Source organism: Pempheris klunzingeri, chromosome 10 (genome assembly GCF_042242105.1).
Source record: "Pempheris klunzingeri isolate RE-2024b chromosome 10, fPemKlu1.hap1, whole genome shotgun sequence".
In the NCBI taxonomy this organism is placed as follows: domain Eukaryota; kingdom Metazoa; phylum Chordata; class Actinopteri; order Acropomatiformes; family Pempheridae; genus Pempheris; species Pempheris klunzingeri.
This window is the reverse complement of record NC_092021.1, coordinates 5,720,760-5,741,318: the sequence shown is the minus strand read 5'-3', so window position 1 is coordinate 5,741,318 and position 20,559 is coordinate 5,720,760. Positions and strand designations below refer to the sequence as shown.

Below are 20,559 nucleotides of genomic sequence, written 5' to 3'. Positions count from 1 at the left end.
CGACTGGTTTTCTGACCCCTCCCAGATTTTTTTTGAACCTGCCTGCCCCCTTTAGGAAGAGTTTCCACGGATGGCTTCCCAGATGGTGCCGTACAACGAACCAGATGGTTGCGTGTAACAAATCAACTGGTGTGTCAGGTTAACGTCATGTCAGCTCCCCAAAAACCAAGCCAAGACATCTTATTCTGTAGGCTGGCTTGCAGTATAGGCTATAAAGCGTCTTGAGATAACGCTGTTGTGAATTGGCGCTATATAAATAAAGATTGATTGATTGAAACCCTGCCCCCTCAGTAAACATTGAATTATTTTTTCCCAAAGATGGTTCCTGTCAGTCAGTAGCTTTTGTCACACTACTGTGCTCTGGTTTTAATTACTTATTTGATCCTATAAAACGGCGGTTTGACATCACCGTGGACACGAAACCCTAACTCACGGCCGCGATACCTTTGCTTGACCCCCCCGATCACGACTGCACCAGCAAAAAAAATGTTGGCTTCACTGTTGTACAGGGGCAGGAAGTGGAGACACGTCATCCATCTAATGGACTGAAGTGAACTCAATCAAATGATACTAAATAATTTCATGTTTAATTAATTTAATAATTTGGTCCATTGACCAACTGATCATGAATATTTAATTCATGTAATTATTTGGTGTATTGACTGTTCCAACTAAATATGAATAATTTAACAAACATGGAAGATTAATGAAACACTGGAAAGACAAAGGAGTGTTTTACATTTTATTACAAAATAAAAGCATCTGAGGCGGTCGTCTAGAGACCAAAACAATGTGGATGTATATGGAGTTCACATGAGACACAGGCTACAGCTGGTCTGAAGTCAGCTTTGAGAGGTGTCTGCTAGTCTGATGCTCCCTGTTACATGTGCAATGAAGCATCTCAGGAGGTAGATCCCCCCAAACTGGAGGGAGCTGTTCGAAAGAAAGAGACAGAGAGGGAAAGGAAATAATTGATGCAAGCTGTTCAACTGCAAACTGTATTTTCCCACTTGTTAAATAATATTGTGCTGCATGATGATGACAAAGAACATAACATGAACACGTTCGTCCCTTATTGTCTCCTTCCCCTCCATCAGTGGAAATATAGATTTTTTTAGCATGCTGTGATTTCATGAATGGTTGTGTCTTTATCTTAAATGTCCTAAATATACCTTGATCAGTATAATTTTTTAAGAAATGCTCTTCACGCACGCTGTGACACAACACACATCCCAGCCAACGGTGTCACACAGTTCCACTGATCTATAGATGGCAGTAACAGCCCGAGATCTGCAGCAATGCACCAACAAAGACAGTGAAAGTGAGAAAGACTGCAAGCTAGTAAAACCTGGATGTAAACACGGATTTATAAAAACATCAGATTGCAAATGTTTTATGAGGAGGGAAGTGCATTTTGTTAAAGCTCAAGTCTAAAGATCTAAGAGAGGTAGTCAGCCAGCAGCTGTGTACAGGAGGAGGAAGAGGAGCCGTGGCAGTGGAGGGGGGTGAGGCACACATTCATTTTGGTCTGAGATACTGCGATATCGTACTGTTTCCCTTTAAAAAGAGAAACTCAAAGACATCGTGACTATGATGTTGTAATAAGAAGATGATGCTGTGGAACTGTACATTTTCCATTTTAGCATTTGGGCATGAAAAACCCTTAAAAGGTAAGACTGGTGCTAATCCATGTTTTTTTTTTTTTACTTTCAATAAAACCAAACACTTTACGACTTCACCGCTGTGTCCGTTTGTTCCTTGTGATCGTATAAATCTTTTAAAAAAAAGTCACAAATACAATAATTTCCTCAAGCAGTAGTAGTGTACTGTAGTTTTTAAGTAAGGAGTAAAAAGTGCAACTCATTGGGACTATTTTCATCTGTGGATTAATACACATTTACTGGGAGAGTGTGTGCGACAGCAGGACGGGGTGTGTGGGACTGTGTCAAGATAAATTAAAGTGTGCGCTTTTATGGAAATGAAGGAACAACAACCCAGCGTGGCTCACTGAAGGGGCTTTGAACGGAGGAAAAAGATGGATCGGGATCTTACACGCAGACGATACTTATTAGTTTGTGTCGTTTCATTTTTGAAAAATATCCCGGCCTTGTTCTTTAAGCAGTACAGACAGAAAAGAGGGACTCTCACCTGACCAGGAAAGGCTGGGGGAAGCAGCTGGAGGTCTGTGTTTTAATCACGTCCTGAAGATTCAGTAAGTTCGTCAGCAATGTTCCGTGGCCGCATTTGTCAATCTTAGTCACCACGATCTGCAAAATAAAATGTCTGCACGTCACTATTGTGCCTTCATGCACAGTATGATTATACAGACTGACACAAACTGAGGATACAAGAATATTTAATCGGCATTACATATTATATAACGAATTGGAGGTTGTAGCCCCTTCATGCCCCCCCTCCTCTCCTCACAGTTGTCCTGCTCTAGGTCGTCGGCTACACCCACTCCACCTGTTGCCCTGCTTGATGCGTGAGTGTCGACATGACATCTGTGAAGATGCTCTCTCTGATTTGAGTGTTTTTAAGTGTTTGCGGCAATAAAGCTGAAAATCTGAATGAGCTTAAAGAGCTTTTTATGGGAGCAGATTGTGTTGATTGACCAAACAAGTATGTCCAACAGACTTACTCTGACACCCACTAGTCAGTCCAGCAACTATTTTAATCACGGGCATCAAAGTTTGGGCTTGTCGGTCTTGCCGCTGTCTTTGAAAGTGACCCTTTCCATTCACGGCTTTGTGCTTCCTTTGCTTTTCAGTAGTGGGAGTTCGTCTTTGCTAAAAGCTGTGCTGTCAAAGCCTTAATAATGGCCAAAGTGTTTAATAACCTAAGAGCATGAATAATTGACTGCAGAGTGCGAAGAGAGTGGGGGTGCTTCATTATAATGTGTCAGCGGTGGCATTTTAGAGGGGACAGCAGTTTTTAAATAGCTGAGTGAGAGCATTCAGCATTAATTCAGTGTGGACATAATGATGAGGATTTGGAAGAAGGATGAGCAAAATGTGAAGAGGAGGAGGAGCAAAAGCTAGTTAAGCGTCGCTGTCACCACCTCCACTTAACAGCAGACTCCAGCATGAAGTCTGCTGTTTCTCAGGAACCATCGTCTTTAAGAAAACTACATATGGGCCCAATATGAACACGTTTGAATGGGGGCGCAGCAGAGTTGGTGCAGCAGGTACTGTGTGTTCTCAGTCACTGCTCCAGAGTAGGCTGTAGAGCCTCTAATTTGCATGTCACAATATGCCACCCCCCCCACCCAAGTGCTATTTGGCAAGTGTGTGAAATTTTCTTTTCTTTTTTTTAATATTCATCTGCCAAATTTCTGTTCTTACTTCACCAATTAATTGTTTTGTCTGCTAAATGGCAGAAAAAGGCTCATCCCGGTTTCCCAAAGCCGAAGGTGATGTCTTTTCATTTGTTTTATGTGACCATCAGCCCAAAATCTAATCCAGAACGTTCAGATCTGTGATTACATGGATGAAAGTAAGTGTTCTCCATATATTCTGTGTGTGTGTGTGTGTGTGTGTGTGTCTTACCACATATGGATTTCTGGTCTCCTCGCACATCTCCAGGGCGATCAGGTCAAGCTTCTGAAGACCAACACTGCCGTCCACCAACAGGAACGTCCTTACCAGACTGACAGATTACGACACAGTAAGATTAGCAAATTTGACATATAACAGAGACCAGTTCAATGGATGGGACTCATGAGCTTTCAAGGTCTTCAGAACAGTAAGAACACACGTTTAACGACACAGATCATCACCATGTTCAGCGTGGCTGAAGTAGAACACGTATACACTTTAAGAGACAGTGCAGCGATTACACAGCACCACCCTGTGGACCAGGTCACAATCCACAGGTAGTACAATCCAGAAGGAAACTGTGCTCAGTGGCACTGACTTATCTGTATCATGGCCTAACATTACAGAGCAGTGTGAGAGCCAGGGCACAAATAAACAAAGACCAAAGAAGAATTTAGTATATTTGCATACAGATCATTTCTCTTTAGAGGGTGGCTGTGGACCACAATAAGTCTCAAACAGAAGTATTTTACTGAACAGGTGCAGGGGGGAGGAGGAGGAAAGTACTAAAGCACCTGAGTGTATGTAGTCGTGTTTACAACCTAGTCAGTGGACACCAGGTGATCTGGTAACAGGTAAGAAAAGGACGGGTACTATTAACAGAAGAGATTAACCTCATTGCTTCAGTGCTGAAAATGTATCAATGTTGCCTTTGAGTCGTAGCATCTAAAAATGTGATCGCACTTGGTGACGGAGGAGGCGAAACCTCTAAGAAGCCATGTTTATGTCCTAAACTGTCTGGAATTTGTGTATATTTGTGTGTCAGAAAAACATTTACAGGGTTTTTTTTCCCTTTGATGACAAATTAACTTGTTAAATGGTTTATGATTAGTTTATGAGAGTGTGTGATGGCTGATATCCGCCCCGAGTGCAGTGATTCCACTGAGAGGGTTGGTGCGACTGATCATTTGTAGTTCCAAATCTTTGTCTTTGAAGATGGTTGCACCTAAAACGACCCCACGATTGTAAAACTACAGGCAGTAACGTGATACGGTGATTTATCACAGAAACTCACACGGATAATCATTCATGTATCATTCTGACGGAGCGAATTATACAAATAGATTTTGGCATCATGAATGAATTCCACCTCCCAAAAGGCTCATAATCATGAGCGGAGCTCTGCCCTAGTCAGAAAGTAAAATCTCTTCCCAACCTCTGCAGCGTGGTACGAGACTGACTCATATGATGGGAGGTTATTTCAACTTTTTCTATTTATTACAAGACAGATGGTTCGTGGGAGTGTTACTTTTGTCCTCCAGACATCAATCATGTGTGTGTGTGTGTGTGAGGGGGCTATTTATTCCCTGATTGTGCTGAGACCATGTGAATCCAGAGTAGAGACGCACTACCTCAAGACCTGCCTCCTACAGGCGGCTATCTAAGGTGCATTCCTCACTTTTTCCTTGTGTAGAGGTACGGCTCCACCATATCCACAAAGTCTCTGGGCGCTCTGTGCCCGTAGCCTGGCATGTCGACGATGGTGAAAGCTTTGCCCACCCTGAAGAAGTTCATCTTCTTTGTGTGACCCTATGGGGGAAAAGTCACACAAACACTAAGGAGATTTATGTAGATCTAGAATGATTAGCTGATCCCTGTGACGTTCTGGATTCCCCGAAATGTTGTCAAGCTAAATGAAAATAAATCTGAATTCAGTGTTTTTACTTCTTCAAAGTCTGTTCCAATTTTACAAAAACATTTCGGCTGCCTGTCTACAAATGTCAAACCTGCGGCCAGAAACCCGGCACTGATATCTGACAGTGACCTTTCATCTGAAAAGCGCGTTGCAAAAGATGTTCAATCATGTTTTTTTATCAGTTGAGGGGCACGACAAAAATCTGGTCTTTTCTCTCTCGGCCTGAAGGTCATACATGCTTTTATTTCATCTATGACAGATTATTTTCAGATGGTACAAAACCGCTCGGCTTTTTAATGAATACTAGAAGTCCGGGTCACATAAGCCCCATTTCTTCCCCTCTTTACTGGTGACCAGTCACTTTCTGAACTGATCTGAAGATTTTACAGATCACCTCTAAAGCCCAGCGTTGGTCGAGCTCAGATCCTCAGACAGGCGGCTGGCTGTTCCTGAGTCGTGGTTCAAAATTAAAGGTGACCGGCCTTTTGCAATCAGGACCCTTCAGCTCTGAACTTCCTGCCTGAAAATCTGAGGCTGCAGAATCAGTGACACCTTTAGTTTCTAAACTTATCTTTTAAAAAAAAAAGTTTTTAGAAACACTAGAACACCGTTTTACTTCCAATATGTTTTATCTGTTCTATTATTACGGTCATCGTTTTAACTGTTGTATTATTTTCAATTATCTAATATCATTTTCCTCATTGCAGTCCTGAAATACCTTAATCCCACTTCAAAGATGTAAAGCACTTTATTTTGAAAAGCACTGTATATGTATATATGTGTGTGTATATATATATACATATATATATATATATATATATATATATATATATATATATATATATATATATATATATATATATATATATACACACACACACATATATATATATATATATATACACACATATATATATATATATATATATATATATATATATATATACACACACACACATATATATATATATATATATACACATATATATACATATACATATATACATATATATATATATACATATATACACACATACATATATATATATATAAAATGTATCATTATAATACAAATGTGTATGAACAGTGTTTCATTTTCATTATCACTGTTTCTTTTTTATTTATGAAAGCGGGACAGTCGATCACATATTACCATATTTTCCTTTTATTATACCCACCCCAACAATACAGCACAAATCAAAAAGATGAGATAAAAAGATGCTTTGGCTCAATCTTGACTCTAGTCTCAAGGTCTACATACACCATCTGCTGACGAAGATGAATAAATGTGGTCGGAAGTACTAGGGAAAAGCCAGTAAGTAGACCTTGAGTCAAGAAGAGCACAGAACACATGAATAATCTAACTCTATACGGCGCGCTAAACCTTGAAAGTGAAACAGACGTACTGTGTGCTGGCTCAGACTACTCACTGGAGTTTTGGAGACTCTGACTTCTACCTCAGGAGTCAGGGAGAACAGGCCTTTGATAAGAGACGACTTGCCCACGTTGCTTCTGCCGATGAAACACACCTAGAAACACACACACACACACACACACACAGACATAAGGTCCTGTATTCTGAAGTGCTGTGTTACTGTGTTCAACAATGGATGATTTTGAAGATTTTCCTTACAGGCCTTCCTGGTTTTCCTCACATAGTGAACGTTTCTAACCGGCACACCTGCTCTGACCGTTACTGGCTGCTCTAATTGGCAGCCACGGTTTCGCTACCGCAGTACCAACGACCGCCAAGTCCCACAGGACACGGCTCAGGCTCATCCATCTCCCCGACACAAGACAGATGGATGGAGGTTCGTGCTGCCAGTAAACTACGAATACATCATCCTGTGACAGAGCAGAGAGGCGGAGTGGTAACCAACTTGGCATGCCAACAACACCCCGTTGTCCCATGAACACAGTGTTCCATTCTTAGCCCTCTGGTGAACGCTACTGTCTATACGGTTATGAATCTATATAATCTGGTCATTTATTATCGAATGTCAACTAATGCTTCATTATGTATGCGGCTGCGGGGGGGTAAAGAGACATTACGACACATTTTTCACAGACTTGAGTGTCAGTGTTCTGGGTTGAGGAAGGGCAATGTGAACAACTTCCTGCTCAACATCCTCATATATGCCTAAACATTCTCTTTCTCTTAGTCGTGCTGTTGTTGTTCACCTCTTAACGATAATCACACTGGCTAATGACAATGCCGACTGTAAGCCAAACATGTCTGTCCCGACTGGTGTGGTGAGTGAGGCCAATGAAGGAGGGGGGAATGATTCTGTAATGTGAATCGGTCTGAGCCCGGATGACACCGTGTCATAAAAGTATAAACTGTACTTTATTGGATCGGTCCAATCTGGCTAGATTGTAAACAGTGATGTAACATTCACCAGGAATCCTGCTCATTGCTGCACAAAGAGAGACTTTGTTTGTGGTGAAAAAGTGTCTGAGGAAGGTTCCTCACTGAGTGAAATGACCCGCAAGTATCTAAATTCTCTGAATGATAAAGGAAAGGTGCTTCAGCGCTGCCTTCCTTATCTCCCTCAGACCATACTTTACGAAAGGAAAGGGGATAACGCGGTCCCACAATTCCTTGTGCCGGCAGCATTTAAAGTGACTCATATCAATAACTCCCACTGTCACATAATGCAGTCTAGTGTAAGGGCAGTTGGATTCTCTCAGAATCGCGGTTGTCTTTTCCTAAGTGCTTATGAATTCTCCTTCACATGTGTCGTTGACATCAGGACGTCTTCCACAGAGGTCAGGCAAACATGTTCGGGAAAAGACATGAGGACGTAAATTCTTTGACTATTCGACCACAGATAAAAAAAAAAAAAAAAAGACTTCCACTGATTCTACATAAGAGATGATTAATTACATTTGCTTCACAAAGTTGGGATGCAATCTGAACATTTGGATGCAAATCCTAAAAAACAAAAACAACTAAAAACTAACACTTCCAAATCTGTTCTGTAACGTATTTGGAATCTGTGTCTTATCTTGTAAATGTTTTTACGGTGGACTGTATCAGACACATCTGTGGTGGTAAACAGTATCACACCTTGCACACCATAGAAGGGGGGGGGGGGATTCAAAACGCTGCACTGTACTGTGAAATACTATCATAAAGGCTTTATGCAGAAAAACCCACCAGGGTTTTACAACGCAGAGCTAATCTCAGTCTGATTACAGCCTTAGTCAGAGGCACACAGTACTGTTGAGGGAAGCTCCCAAGCTCTTGTTAAATACATTCATAGTTTGGTCATTCATTGACAGCAAAAATACACAAAGTGGCATTGTGAGATGAAGCACTCCTCGGCTCCTCGGCCAGCACGTCAAATCCGTCAATTAGGGCCACGAAGGCAGAAATGTTATCTGAAGCAGCTCACAGCAAGTTTTTTTTGTCCTTTTATAAACAAATTCCCAATTAGAAATGTTTGTGCAGGGTTCCCATCTATCAGGTTAGTTAAAAGAGAACCTCATTCTAGTTAAATCCCAGATAATGCACACTCTAAGATGTAATCTGGAGCTGTAGTCTATATCTGCGGAGGGCTATGAAAATACGTCAACATGCTTGAATGACTTTTCGTTATTTCCACACATTATAGATACAGTTAATATGTACATTTCATGACAACTTAATTTATTCAGTGGTGTAGGAGGACCACGTGGAGAGACTAGTGCTTCGCAACAGGTTACTGAACAAAGACCTACAAAAACAATGTGACTAAGGCTGCCCACTGACCTCTGGCTGTTTCAGGTCAGGAGCGTGGTCCATCCTCTCCACAGAGATGTAGAAATCGATCTTATGAGACGGCGAAGAGTAAAAGAGCTTCTCCGCTTCGACCATGTTCTCCAAACTGGGATAAAAGAGCTGGAAGGGCGTCTTGTCTACAGACCTGAAAATTCCAAGTCAGTCTATGAAAGAATCCATCGTCTTCGGGGGGGAAGTGCAAAAAGCATGATCCCATGTGCAATCTGACCAAACGTTACAGTACCTGTCCAGGTAAGCCTCCAGCTCGCCAAAGGGGTACAGCAAGCTTTGGACTTTTTTTCGTGGCAGCGTTTTGGCTTTCTGAAGCGAGGCGAGTTTATGGACACTCTGCCGGGTTGCGGCGCAGGCTGGAGCCCCAGGCTGAAGCCACAGGCGGAGGCTGAGGCGGAGAAGGAGCATCTTTCCCTCCCCCACACCCGCAGATTTCAGATCTGCCTGCAACTGAGAAAAGCACAGCATCACATTATCACTCATCACTTCTGCCTTCGACTGATGGTTCAACTTAAAATGTGAGCTGCTGTCAGCCCTGCTCAGCTACAACTTTGTCACAATTTCTCTGGATCTAAGTGTCAATTCATTCTGAAGAACTGCAGTATGGCAGCAACTTCCTGATCGGATATTTTACTGATGTGCTCATAGACTTAGACTTAGACTTCTTTTTTTGATCCCCCATAGGGGGAAATTTTCTTGTTACAGCAGCAACAATATAGACAGGGAGAGTGAAAAAAACAAAGCAATAGAAAAGACAAAAATAGCAAAAATAAATATAAATATAAATATAGATATATGGATTGTGATGAAATGAAATAAATATTTACACCATAGGATATTTACACTTTAGACAGGAATGGAATGACATGGATGGTAGGCAGTATAATTAACATCAGCCAGTGATGCTGGTGTTATAGAGTCAAATAGTGTTAAATTCCTTCCATAACAAAATATACACATGTATCATCACAGCATTATGTAGGCACCTCACACTAGAGCTGTACTGTTTGTTCAAGTGTGTGATATTTTGTTTGAAAGCTGGTTCTGTGTCTGTTTCCTGGTCCTGTGGACAGGTGAGGCTAACAAGCTAGCAAGCTAGCACAACATTAGCACAACGTTACCTTTCTACGTACAGCACGTTTCAAAATTAACGTCACACGTTTAGAATGCGGGTTTCATGTTACGACTCACCTAAAGTCGAGTATTTTCACCGCTTATTCACGGAGTGACAAAGCATGGCTGGGCTGCAGCTGAGAGTTATCCACTGGCATCACAAGTGCTCTTCAAGAAATTCATGTTTTTGCTGTCCTCCCCGTTGCGTGCACCGTTCAAATGAGTCCGACTCGAACAACGTAACTTTGCTAAAGGGTTCCGCCTTAACCCTTCGTTAATTACTGATACCTGTTTGACCCACTTTATTTGTAGAAGTGCAAGTAGTTATTTGTAGTAGTTAACTCAGTAGTAGTAGTAGTAGACAGTAATGGTGGAAGAAGAATTCAGTTTTTTTTTGTACTGAAGTAAAACTAGTCATACCAGAGTGTAAAAAAAATGTTACTGATAAATCGCAGTACAAGCATTAAAAATTTTAAGTTAAGTTAAAGTACAAAAGCATTTGCATGAAAATATACTTAGTAACAAAACAGAAATAGTAGCAAAAGTAAAAGTAGTCATTAAGCAGAATGGCCTGTTTCAGAATCACACACATCACGTTATTGGGCTCTTGTCACTTAATTTTGCAGGCTTGCAGCAAAAGATGGGGCTGATTTTAAATTGAAACCTTCACTGAGCGATCAAAGTAGTAGCTGCAGTAGTATTGTTTGTGCTTTATTGTCCTGTGCTTCCTGCTTTCAGTGCTTTGAAACGTTACTGTACTGTACTGTACCTGCTTTTAGTGGTATCCTGTTGCAGACACATGGATTTGCACAGTAATTCCAGCTAATGCTGTAACTGATTCAGAGAATTCCCCCTCGGCCCCCGCTTCAGTTTAAAAACACAAAGTAACTGCAAGGGACGGCAGTGCACTTTTTTTTGGGATATTCAGCACCGAAACCCCCCCGTTTTCATTTCTGCACTTTTAACGGCTCATTATATAAGACGCAGGCCATTATTTGAACACTTGGCACACTTTGCAACGTCCCAATATGAAGTCATATTACAGAAGTGCTAGACCTTGAGACTCGAGTAACAGACGGTGAAATGAGAGTGCGAGGGGGCTAAAAGCAGGGCGCTGCAATTACATCTCTATCCCTGCGCTATTCTAATATTGCATGGGGCATTTGGGCATAATTAATGAGCAGGGATCCTCTTTTAGATTCAGCCACATTCTTCACATTGATGCATGGCTGCTCAAACATACAGAAACATTCTTGTGTTGCTGCTCTAGGGTGAAAAAAACGTCTCCTGTCCGCAGGGAAAGGTACAGTTCTAGCTGTCACACACATCCTCCGTCACCCTCTTGGTGGGGATTATTGAGGATTATAATAGTGACGTTTATGCAGAGCACGCCAAAGAAATGTCTTCATAAATTCGGTTATAGGAGGTGGCAGTGATAGGAGTGACTCCAGGCCTCTCTCCCACTCTGCATTCTTTTACACTGAGTCTCCCCGTAGGAAATGGAGTTTCTTCAATAGCCATGTTCAAGTGGTGGTCAGGTTTCACAGGTTCGTGAGCACAGAGTGGTTAGCTCTCGTCTCCCAGTTCCCCGCATTCCTCCCTATTGGGATAAGAGCTCACTGCAAATATTTATCCAGCTTTGATTAATAGTTTTAAAAGTAATTTCATTTGAAAGGTAAAATATTTGGCAGCGCAAAGCAAAGCACTTCAAAATGAATCCCCGTTATTCGTCATGGCTCACCAACAGTCTGTTCACCCTGTTCCTCTCCACATGATGGCAGTGCAGTCCACTGCAAGTGTCACTCCACACTCAGGCAGATATGTTAAATATCTGCCTTCAGCACCTTGTGCCAGTTCTCCTTCTGCTCCATCTGGGTTTTATGACCCGAAGTGATTCATAGTATGTTCACTGCGCAAATTAATTCACAGATATCCAATTACAGCTCTCATATTCTCCCTGTCCTTTTGCAGTGGAGTCTTTTATTCTGACGTGCCTCATGGTAATGCCTGCGCCTTTTCATTCATCACCCATTTAAGGGAATCTAGATTTCATATGCATCTAGTGCCTTATTAAGCTAGAAAATTAAAGATGTAATTGATTTGTTCTCTCGGTCTCTGTCTATCTTCCTCGTTCTTTTATTGCTTGTGTGTCTTGCGCATCATTAAATGAGTGTTACACACGTGTTCAGCGGTTAATTAAATAGCTTCAACTGAAATAAGAATAGAAGGAAGAATATATCTGTGCTTCTTGGGTTACTTACTATTTGAACATTAAAGGTTGTTAGCTGCATTAGTTTAGCATTTTGTTACCAGACAGACAGATGAGGCCAGAGGGAATCACCCCAACGGACAGCTGATGGGGCGCTAAATATGTGGCTGTTTTGTAGAAGTCAGCCATGAACCCCTGAACAAAACCTTTAAACCTCACAAAAGCTCACATCACATGTGTTCTTTAAGAGGCACTTGTGTGGGAAACAAGACAGTGAGGAATATATGGCAGCAAAGGGGATAGATAAATGATGGAAGCAGCAGAGATGAGGGGATAAGAGGGACGGGCAGGGGTGGGGAACGGAGGGGAAGACGACCATGGGTGCTCTCATGACTCCCTCACACCATCCTTCACTGTGAGCCAGAGGATCAAATGCCAGACCAATCAATCGTCTACCAAACAGACATCTACTGCACACGCCATGATGGCATTTACCTCCCCAGGGAGCATATCAATAAAATAAAGAAATATATCATACAAAATTGATTGTCCACAAACAACCTGCACACCCACCCCATAAAGCCAGCCTCTCTCACCACCACCATCATCATCATCATCATCATTTTTTTTCTTTGGCCCTTTATTTGCTCTCTGTCCCTGTCTCCTGCCAACATCACGTGGCTTTTATTGTTTGCTCTCTGTCTGTTGCCATTCTTTCATTGCGCTTGATTGTTGCACAACAGACGAGGCTCGCAGGCTTTCAAGGCAGCAGCCACTTAAAGGCCTTGTGGTCTCTTTTTTTTTTTGACAATGTTGCACGAGGTTGAACAGTCCAGCTGCAGCGCCGACCAACCACCCACAAACACCCACACATGCACAACACCGATGGCGCTTTAATCTGACACTGAATTATCACAGAGCTCGACCTGCCTGACCTTTTCAGACCCATTAAACCCGTCATTTGCATGTTAACCACCGAGGCCTAGCTCAGCCGCCCCCTGCTCGGCCTCCGATACCTCCCGCCGCGATCTGACAGGGGCACAATGGGACATGTGCCGCCAGAATAGCAAAAACCCACCCCTTGTTCTTTGCTTTTGTTTGTCCAGGAGGATGAAGTGCAGAGGAGTTTATCAAGTCAGGGGGTCAAACCATCAATACGCCTCATACAAACACACACACGGCTGTCACATACACTCTCCTCAAGGGCAAGAAGACAACCAGAGATTAACACGGTCTGTATTGTTTCTCTCCGCCCATCTGGCTGGGCTGAAAGCTGTCAGGCCTAACACCTGTGGCAAACATCCTCCATCTACTAGTGGTCAGGGTGTGGAGAGCTGGCGAACTCCGCTTCTGGAAGCAAATGCTGTATCATTTAATCATGCCTGAGCTTGCTCCCTCCAGCGTATCCACCCTCATTACTCTCTCTGTCTCTGTTAAATAAACAGAACAATCAGAGGAATGGCTGCCATCGCTCTTGCGGAAAGAGAAAAAAAAAAAAAGCCCGGTTCCACATGAGGTGATTCCAAACTATAATCCACACGTCAATAATATTTACTCTCCTCACCAAACTTGAACTAAGACTGAAAAACAGAGCTTAAGTTAGCCGTGCAGACCCTGCGACATTCAATAAGAGTTGAAATAAAGTATAAATCACAAGCTGCTTTGATACAAGCTGCTCAGTGTTCTATTTAAGATCCCACCAAGCCGCTGGCTGTGTCTTTCCTTGTTCTTCTGTGTCTCTCTCTAAGCGTCTTCCATGAATACAGTATAAATATTTTGGCAGGTGGTGTTTGGAGGATATTAGAGCACAAGCGCCGAGCGCTCAGGGATATCGATTTTGCTTTAGCGGCCAAGAACCATGGCTCTACTGGCATCGATACGTCGAGGAGAGGAGGAGGGGATGAGGAGGAATGACCTTGAGCCAGGAAGCAATCTTGACAAATAAAGCCCCAGGAAGGAAATGCAGGGAAACAAAACACTGAAGATGTCAGAGTGTACAGACTCAGGGGTGACAGTGTGAGGTCTGCCGAAAGACAATAAGATCAAGAAGTTAGAGTATTTGATGTTTGTCGCAATCTCTTTTTCTTCCAGTTGGTAACGATTAAGGAGCACTACTCCATTTGGAGAAGACACTTGATATCCGTTTCAGCCTGAAAATACAAAACTGCAAAGATACATGTTAATATTTATGTGATTTTTTGTATGCAGAGAAGGCGTCCTTAGTTTGCAGAAGGACTTCAGTGGTCTCATGCAGATAAGAAGTGCACACACGCTGGGCGAGCAGCATGTTTCCCAGGGTTCAGCGGAAGCTTTGATGGTGGGTTTTCGGACGCGATTGTCCCGTTAGGCAGTGATAGTGTTGCACTCAGTTGTTTCAGAGAGAGCATGAGAAGTTCAGACCCAGCTTACTTTCTTACCTGAGGTGGCTGTGAACGTCGGGTTGCAGACATTTTCGGACGTAGCCCGCTCAGTCAAATACGTGTCCTCCACCTCGCAGAAAAGCATGTTGGCTTGCATTCTGCAAAAATGTGACCAGACGTAGAGAGACATCTTTTTTCTGGCATACTTAATAGAATGGTAGTATGGGTATTGGAGCGCAGCCAAGTTCCTGATTGTCCCTGATTGCACTCACATTAGGATGCAATAACTTCAAACATATCCTTTCAGGTTGAGACAATAGCGTAAAAGGTGTAATTTCTTTTTACCTTTATAATGCTATCATAGAGTTGACCCCATGTTTTCATTCCTGCCGCACTGTCCTAATTTTACCATCTGTTTATTTCAGAGAGTTTGTTGATGTTAGTCCATTACAGGTCAAGGGGAAATGGAGTCTAACTGATGTTTACATGCTCCAACAATAAAGAACACTTGAAACAACAATTGCAAATGTGATCTTTCTTCTACCGGGTCATATGAAAATGCATCTGAGACCAATTAAAAACCACAGGACACCATTCCTTCAGAAGCAACACTGTAACCTCTCCGCTGCTGTGAAAAAAGATAGAAAACTGTATGCTGAGGAATGGCATTGCCTCTGCAGCTGATAGACAAGAATGCACGAAACCTTGAACTTGTTTATTCATCTGATACATTCATCCATGTGGAAATGAGGTGTGAAAGTACTCCTACACACCAACCCTTGGCTGGTTATCATCACAGTGCTGTATGGTACAGCTCTGTGAGGCAACCTTCAGATTTCTTAGGTCATATTCCAGCATTGAGACTGCTCCCTACCTCAACGAGACCATCACTACTGTTAGCACCTCGCTTTCTCTGCTGTCTAAGGCTTTGTCTGTCACACACACACACACACACACGCAAGCTCACAATCCTACACCCGCCCCTCTGTGTCTCCGTCTTTCTCACTTTCATTCCACAGAGATGATTTATTTTGTTTCTCCCCTCTCCTCCTCCAGTCCTCAGCTGCCCTCAGGGTCAGCGTCGAGCTCCATCACTCTGTCTGGATTCATAATCCCCGCACTGGAGACGCCCGTGCCAATACAGGAGAATAACAGATTAAAAAACACAACTCAAGCCTCGGGTATCTCCCCTTTTCTCCGCCTCCCTCTGCCCCCACACAACAGATAAGTGGAAAAATAAACTGGGGAAACTAAGCCGTAGTTGAGAGGAGAGTCATCGAATCAGGGATGACAGAGAAGCTTCCAGCACGGTGGTTAATGAAGGTGATGCAGCAAAGCAAGGCCCTCTGCAGCGGCTCTCTGAGTTATAACACAGGAGCCTTGGGAGGTGACACGACTGCAGGCGGGAAGGTTTCCACTTGGCTGCAATTGTCTAAGGAAGATACATGGTTGACCCCAGACAAAAATTTAAGTAGCAGAACATAAAAATAATGAAACCTGAGGCTCCATTTTCCCATAACCAAAAGTAATGGCTCTTTCACCTATAGGAGGTCATTGTCAGCTTTGGCTGCAAAGTGTATAGCGGGAGGATGGGGCATTATGGTTAATGGAGACTGAAAATCCAAGGGAACTTATTATAAAGAATCTAAAAATAAGAACAGTGAAAGAAAAAAAAAAAACTGGCAAAAGGCAAGAAAATGTGTAGGTCATATTCACGCAGGCTTCCAGGACCAGCGTGCCTGAACAATGATCCGAGACCAGTTCCGCTATGAACTCATGCTGGTATTTGCATGGCTTCACAAGCCAACCAGTGACCTTAAACCAGAATGTTTAACAAAGCGGTCGCAGTCCTTTCATTCTGATAGGAGACTCCTGTCGCTGGTGTGTGAGAGATGGGCACGGGGAGGGGAGATGGAGGGGTGGGAAAGCTATAACCGAGATAATGGCTGTGTCAGTTTCACACTGCTCTCCTCATAAAGGCTGAGCCAGGAGGAAGCTGAGAGGGAAGGGGAACCCAAGTGCATGTGTGGACGTGTGTGTGTGTGTGTGTGTGGGTGTGTGTGTATGTGTGTGTGTGTGTGTGCGCGCAATGCAAGTTTGCAAATGCCTGAGTGCATGTGTCTGCGTTAGGTTTCATTCGCTCTATTGCCAATATAGTGCGTACTGACCTTGACACTCGAGGTGAATCATTTCCGTTTCTGACATGAAAGAGTGAAAGAAAATAGTTTTACTGTTGCTGTGATTCCTCTTTGATGACAATTAAATGATGCTATTAGTGCACTTAAACCCATGAAACTGTGAGAAAGCCACACAGAAAGAATGTTGAAGTTGAACTCATCAAATATTCTTTTATTCTTAGAATAAAAAAAGGAACTAACGTTAGAATTTTAACTGATTATTTAAAGGACAGGTTCACGAATTTGTGCATGTCCATACACATGTTGACTGTAAATTTTTGGAAAATATCTAAACTTTGTCATCCATTGTTGTGCAGAATGAGGACATTGTTGCAGAAGGGATTTGTCCTTTAATGTTAACATTAAACATTAGTCAGTTAATAAACAGTTACATTGGCTTTATATAGATAAATATGTATTTGTTATTTGTATTTACAGTTGAGCATCATTTACAGGTCAGATATTCTGCCGTTCAGAAGATGTGTTGGATCACCAGGCTTTAAAAAGCTGCTCACTGATTAAAAAAAAAAAAAAGCTCTGGAGGGGTGGGGGTCAATGGAGAGTTTTGATGTCGCAGATGGCTTTTCCATCCTCAGGATCAAACCAAAGCACTTCTCAGTGATTCTCAAGTTAAAAACATGTAAGCTATAGTATCATGCTTCAAAAAAGAAGAAAGACACAAAGAAGACAAAGCAGAGAGAGGTTTTGTGTCTCTGTGTGTGTGCTCACTCTCTCAGGCTCATTGTTCACTCCTCCACACCTCTGTGACTCTCTGAGAAGACAGTGGGGTGCAGGGTGGGGTGAGGAGGGCTGCAGTGTCCTCCAAATCACCATCACCCTTCCTCCTCCTCCTCCTCCTCCTCCTCTGTCTCAATCCCTCTGTTCCCTCCGGTCCTAAAGAAAGTTTCAGGGCCCTGACAACAGGACTTCCCTCTCCCATGGCTTCGCTGCAGCCAGTGTACACACTGTTGGCTCATTGTGACTCGCTGGACTTTGACAGCACGGCCTGCACTCACAATGTGTTTATTGGACACAGCTGCATGTGGCGCTTCATCCCCCGGCCCTGAGTACCTCGGGCCCCCGAGCTCAGTCTGTGTGGTGCCGTCAGCAGGTGGGGGTCCGGCCAGGGAGGTCATCTATACTGGGAAGACGTGGAGGAAACAGTGGTACAGGGGGGGGGGAGGATACAGGCTAAAGGTAGTGGCTTAAAGACACTGTCTGTCTTTTTTTACACTGAGCGAAACAAGGAGAATCTGTCTGCAGGAACAAAGAGGATTAGGATGAGGGAGAGGTGAGGGATGGCAAACAGAGTAAAGCCTCATTCCAGTTCTAGCAGGCGGCATTTGAGCCATTGTCTAATTACAGAAAGTGGTTCTATGATAAACATAAATGCTCCAAGAGAAAACAGTGACAATCACATTCCCTTAATTAATATTATTAATAATTTCAATATCATTAAATGATCAAAATCTCAAACTGTAAGCAGAGGAAGGGTTTTTACAGGGTCTTACAAACACAGATGATCCAAAAGAAGAAAATCCCCTGACTTGTATGTAATTGTGCCTGATCTATTTGCTTTGCTTTCAGTCCAAACCTTAACAAAAAAAAACATTAGTGAAAGGATAAACCTTTTTGTTAGAGCATCATAACCTTTTTGTTGTTATAAGATGTTATATCGCTCCCTTTAAAGCCACAAGAGTCCATTCTACCTCGCACAACACGGGAACGTCTGGAATGCTGCTTCCTCACTCAGTTCCTTTCATTAGATTTATTGTGTGACTGTGGTTGAAGGGAGGTTAGTCTGCAGCGGCGCTAGCTGCTAACGTAAAGAAAAATGAATGGATAAAAGTTGAGGAAACATTTTTGTTTTTGAACTTGAGATGTTTGGAAGCTGCAACAGTGCTTACAGAGACAATGTTAACATGCAAATGTTACCGTGTTGATGATTTTAGCGTGGCACATCAGCATGCTCAGGTTTCCTTACATGAAAATCAACACTAACAGGCAAATGACGATAATCAGACTTAGTTTTGCATGTATTTTTGTCACAAACCAGAGCAATGGACACATTTTGGCTTGATGATGATTAGAGTAACAGTCATCATTAAAGTATTTTAAACTCCTCCTGTGGGGAACATGGACGTCAGTGCCGAACATCCTGGAAATCAATTCACTCAGAACCAAAAGCTATTGTTAGATACAAGTTCAGGTATTTCAGTCATTAGCATTCAATGTCTTGGAACCATGAAACCATCAAATAGTTGTCCAGAAATTTCCATTCTGAACCAAATAGGTTCAGAGCATCGCCGTCCCTGTGGCCATGCCGGGACAGGAGAGAGGAGAGTCGTGAGCAGGGGATGAGAGGGCTGGTTCACGACGAGGTTACAACCTCACAGAGCCACACAACAAATGGCCCGCGGAGAGGCGATCTTTAGCTATAGGTCTATACCTCTTTCTGTATGGATACGTGCGTTTGTGCGCGCCACTCTCCTCTGAGCACGGAATTTGCCGCCTGCAGGTCCTTTCTCTTCCGAGGGACAACATGCTGCCCACAGTCTTGTTAGAGCAGTGATTGATTGAGCGGGTCTGGCAGTCCTGAGCCCCCTGCTCGGTTCATTTGTTATACATTTATAGTTCATAATCCATCTGCTCTCACCTCTTCACATTCCATGTCATTTTTCATCCTCCTTTTGTATCAGGGGGGTCATTTTTCTGCACGACTGTGATTGATTGTTAAGTGTCTGCTGTCTATAATTGGGCCAGATAGTGGGAAGACTCACATGTGTTTATCATTAGAGCCCATGTCTGTGTGGAGATCTCTTCATCATCACTCACAATGGATGTCTAAACTTCATTTATTGAAACTGAATTGATTCATAAAGCCATTCCTGAAACTATGTGATGGTACAGGGGTGCTCTGTAATATGCATTCTAGTTAAGCATCTCACATCATAGCAAATAAGGTCTGTTTAGGCAACTTCCTTCCATTATTTTCATTTCGAAGCGCAGTTAATCTTTCCCGCATGTGACCAGCAGGTGACAGTAGAGGTCCATGCATAGACGCACTGTGGCTGAGTCATTCAGAGTTTACCATCTGTTGCTCTGCAAGATTTCCCAGGAGGTGCCAGACACGGGAGGTAGACCTAATGCTTGTTACTCAGACTCATTCCAGTTTTCATAATTCTTTTATTATTTATCTGCTTCAGTCCTCAGCCATGTTTCTGCAGCGTGCTTTTTTTAAAATCACCGTCTAAAACGCAGGCTGAGCTTCACACGCCTTTCCAACCCTTGGGGTCAAGAGAAGGAGTGGGATCAAATAAAATCCACTTGAAAAACACAATCATTACACGAAATTGATTTTAATGATAGCTTAGCATTATTTGAAAATGAAAAAGAAAAAAAAAAAAACCCAAATCAACAGCTTATGAGCTACACTTGAGCCCAAAACCATTCTGCCTGCCAAAACGTGTTTTTTTTGGGAAGCTGCTGAAGCAGATCCAGCTTGGTTTTTCACCTGGAAAATGAAGCGTGATTTAAAAACACACACTTATTCTTTGGGCTTTACAGCAGCACAAACTACAGGGCGAAGTTAAACAACATTGTTAATGTATTTCAAATGCGGCAGGAACGAGGATTTTTTTTTTTTTTTACCTCAAGTTGTGGTTGCCTGCCAAGATGATTGTAACGATCTGG

The 20,559-nt window shown here is 42.7% G+C and overlaps 1 protein-coding gene across 1 annotated transcript; it reads right to left on the bottom strand.

The window, feature by feature from the left end:
- Positions 1–729: 729 nt before the first annotated feature.
- On the bottom strand, positions 730–10,310 carry gtpbp8 (GTP binding protein 8). The gene is made up of 8 exons (XM_070838248.1): positions 10,199–10,310; positions 9,240–9,457; positions 8,987–9,140; positions 6,663–6,761; positions 4,996–5,126; positions 3,549–3,648; positions 2,149–2,267; positions 730–933 (listed from the first exon to the last, which is right to left on the bottom strand). Exons 2-8 carry the CDS (start codon positions 9,413–9,415, stop codon positions 843–845), a joined length of 870 nt encoding a protein of 289 aa, XP_070694349.1. The 5' UTR covers positions 9,416–9,457; positions 10,199–10,310; the 3' UTR covers positions 730–842.
- Between the last annotated feature and the right edge of the window lie 10,249 nt (positions 10,311–20,559).

Coding starts and splice junctions, on each gene's coding strand:
- gtpbp8 (XM_070838248.1), bottom strand. CDS start 9,415: ATGCTCCTTCTCCGCCTCAGCCTCCGCCTGTGGCTTCAGCCTGGGGCT. Junction 6,762..8,986: donor CTGACCTGAAACAGCCAGAG/GTCAGTGGGCAG, acceptor GTGTGTTTCTAG/GTGTGTTTCATCGGCAGAAG. Junction 3,649..4,995: donor TACCTCTACACAAGGAAAAA/GTGAGGAATGCA, acceptor GTAATCTGTCAG/TCTGGTAAGGACGTTCCTGT.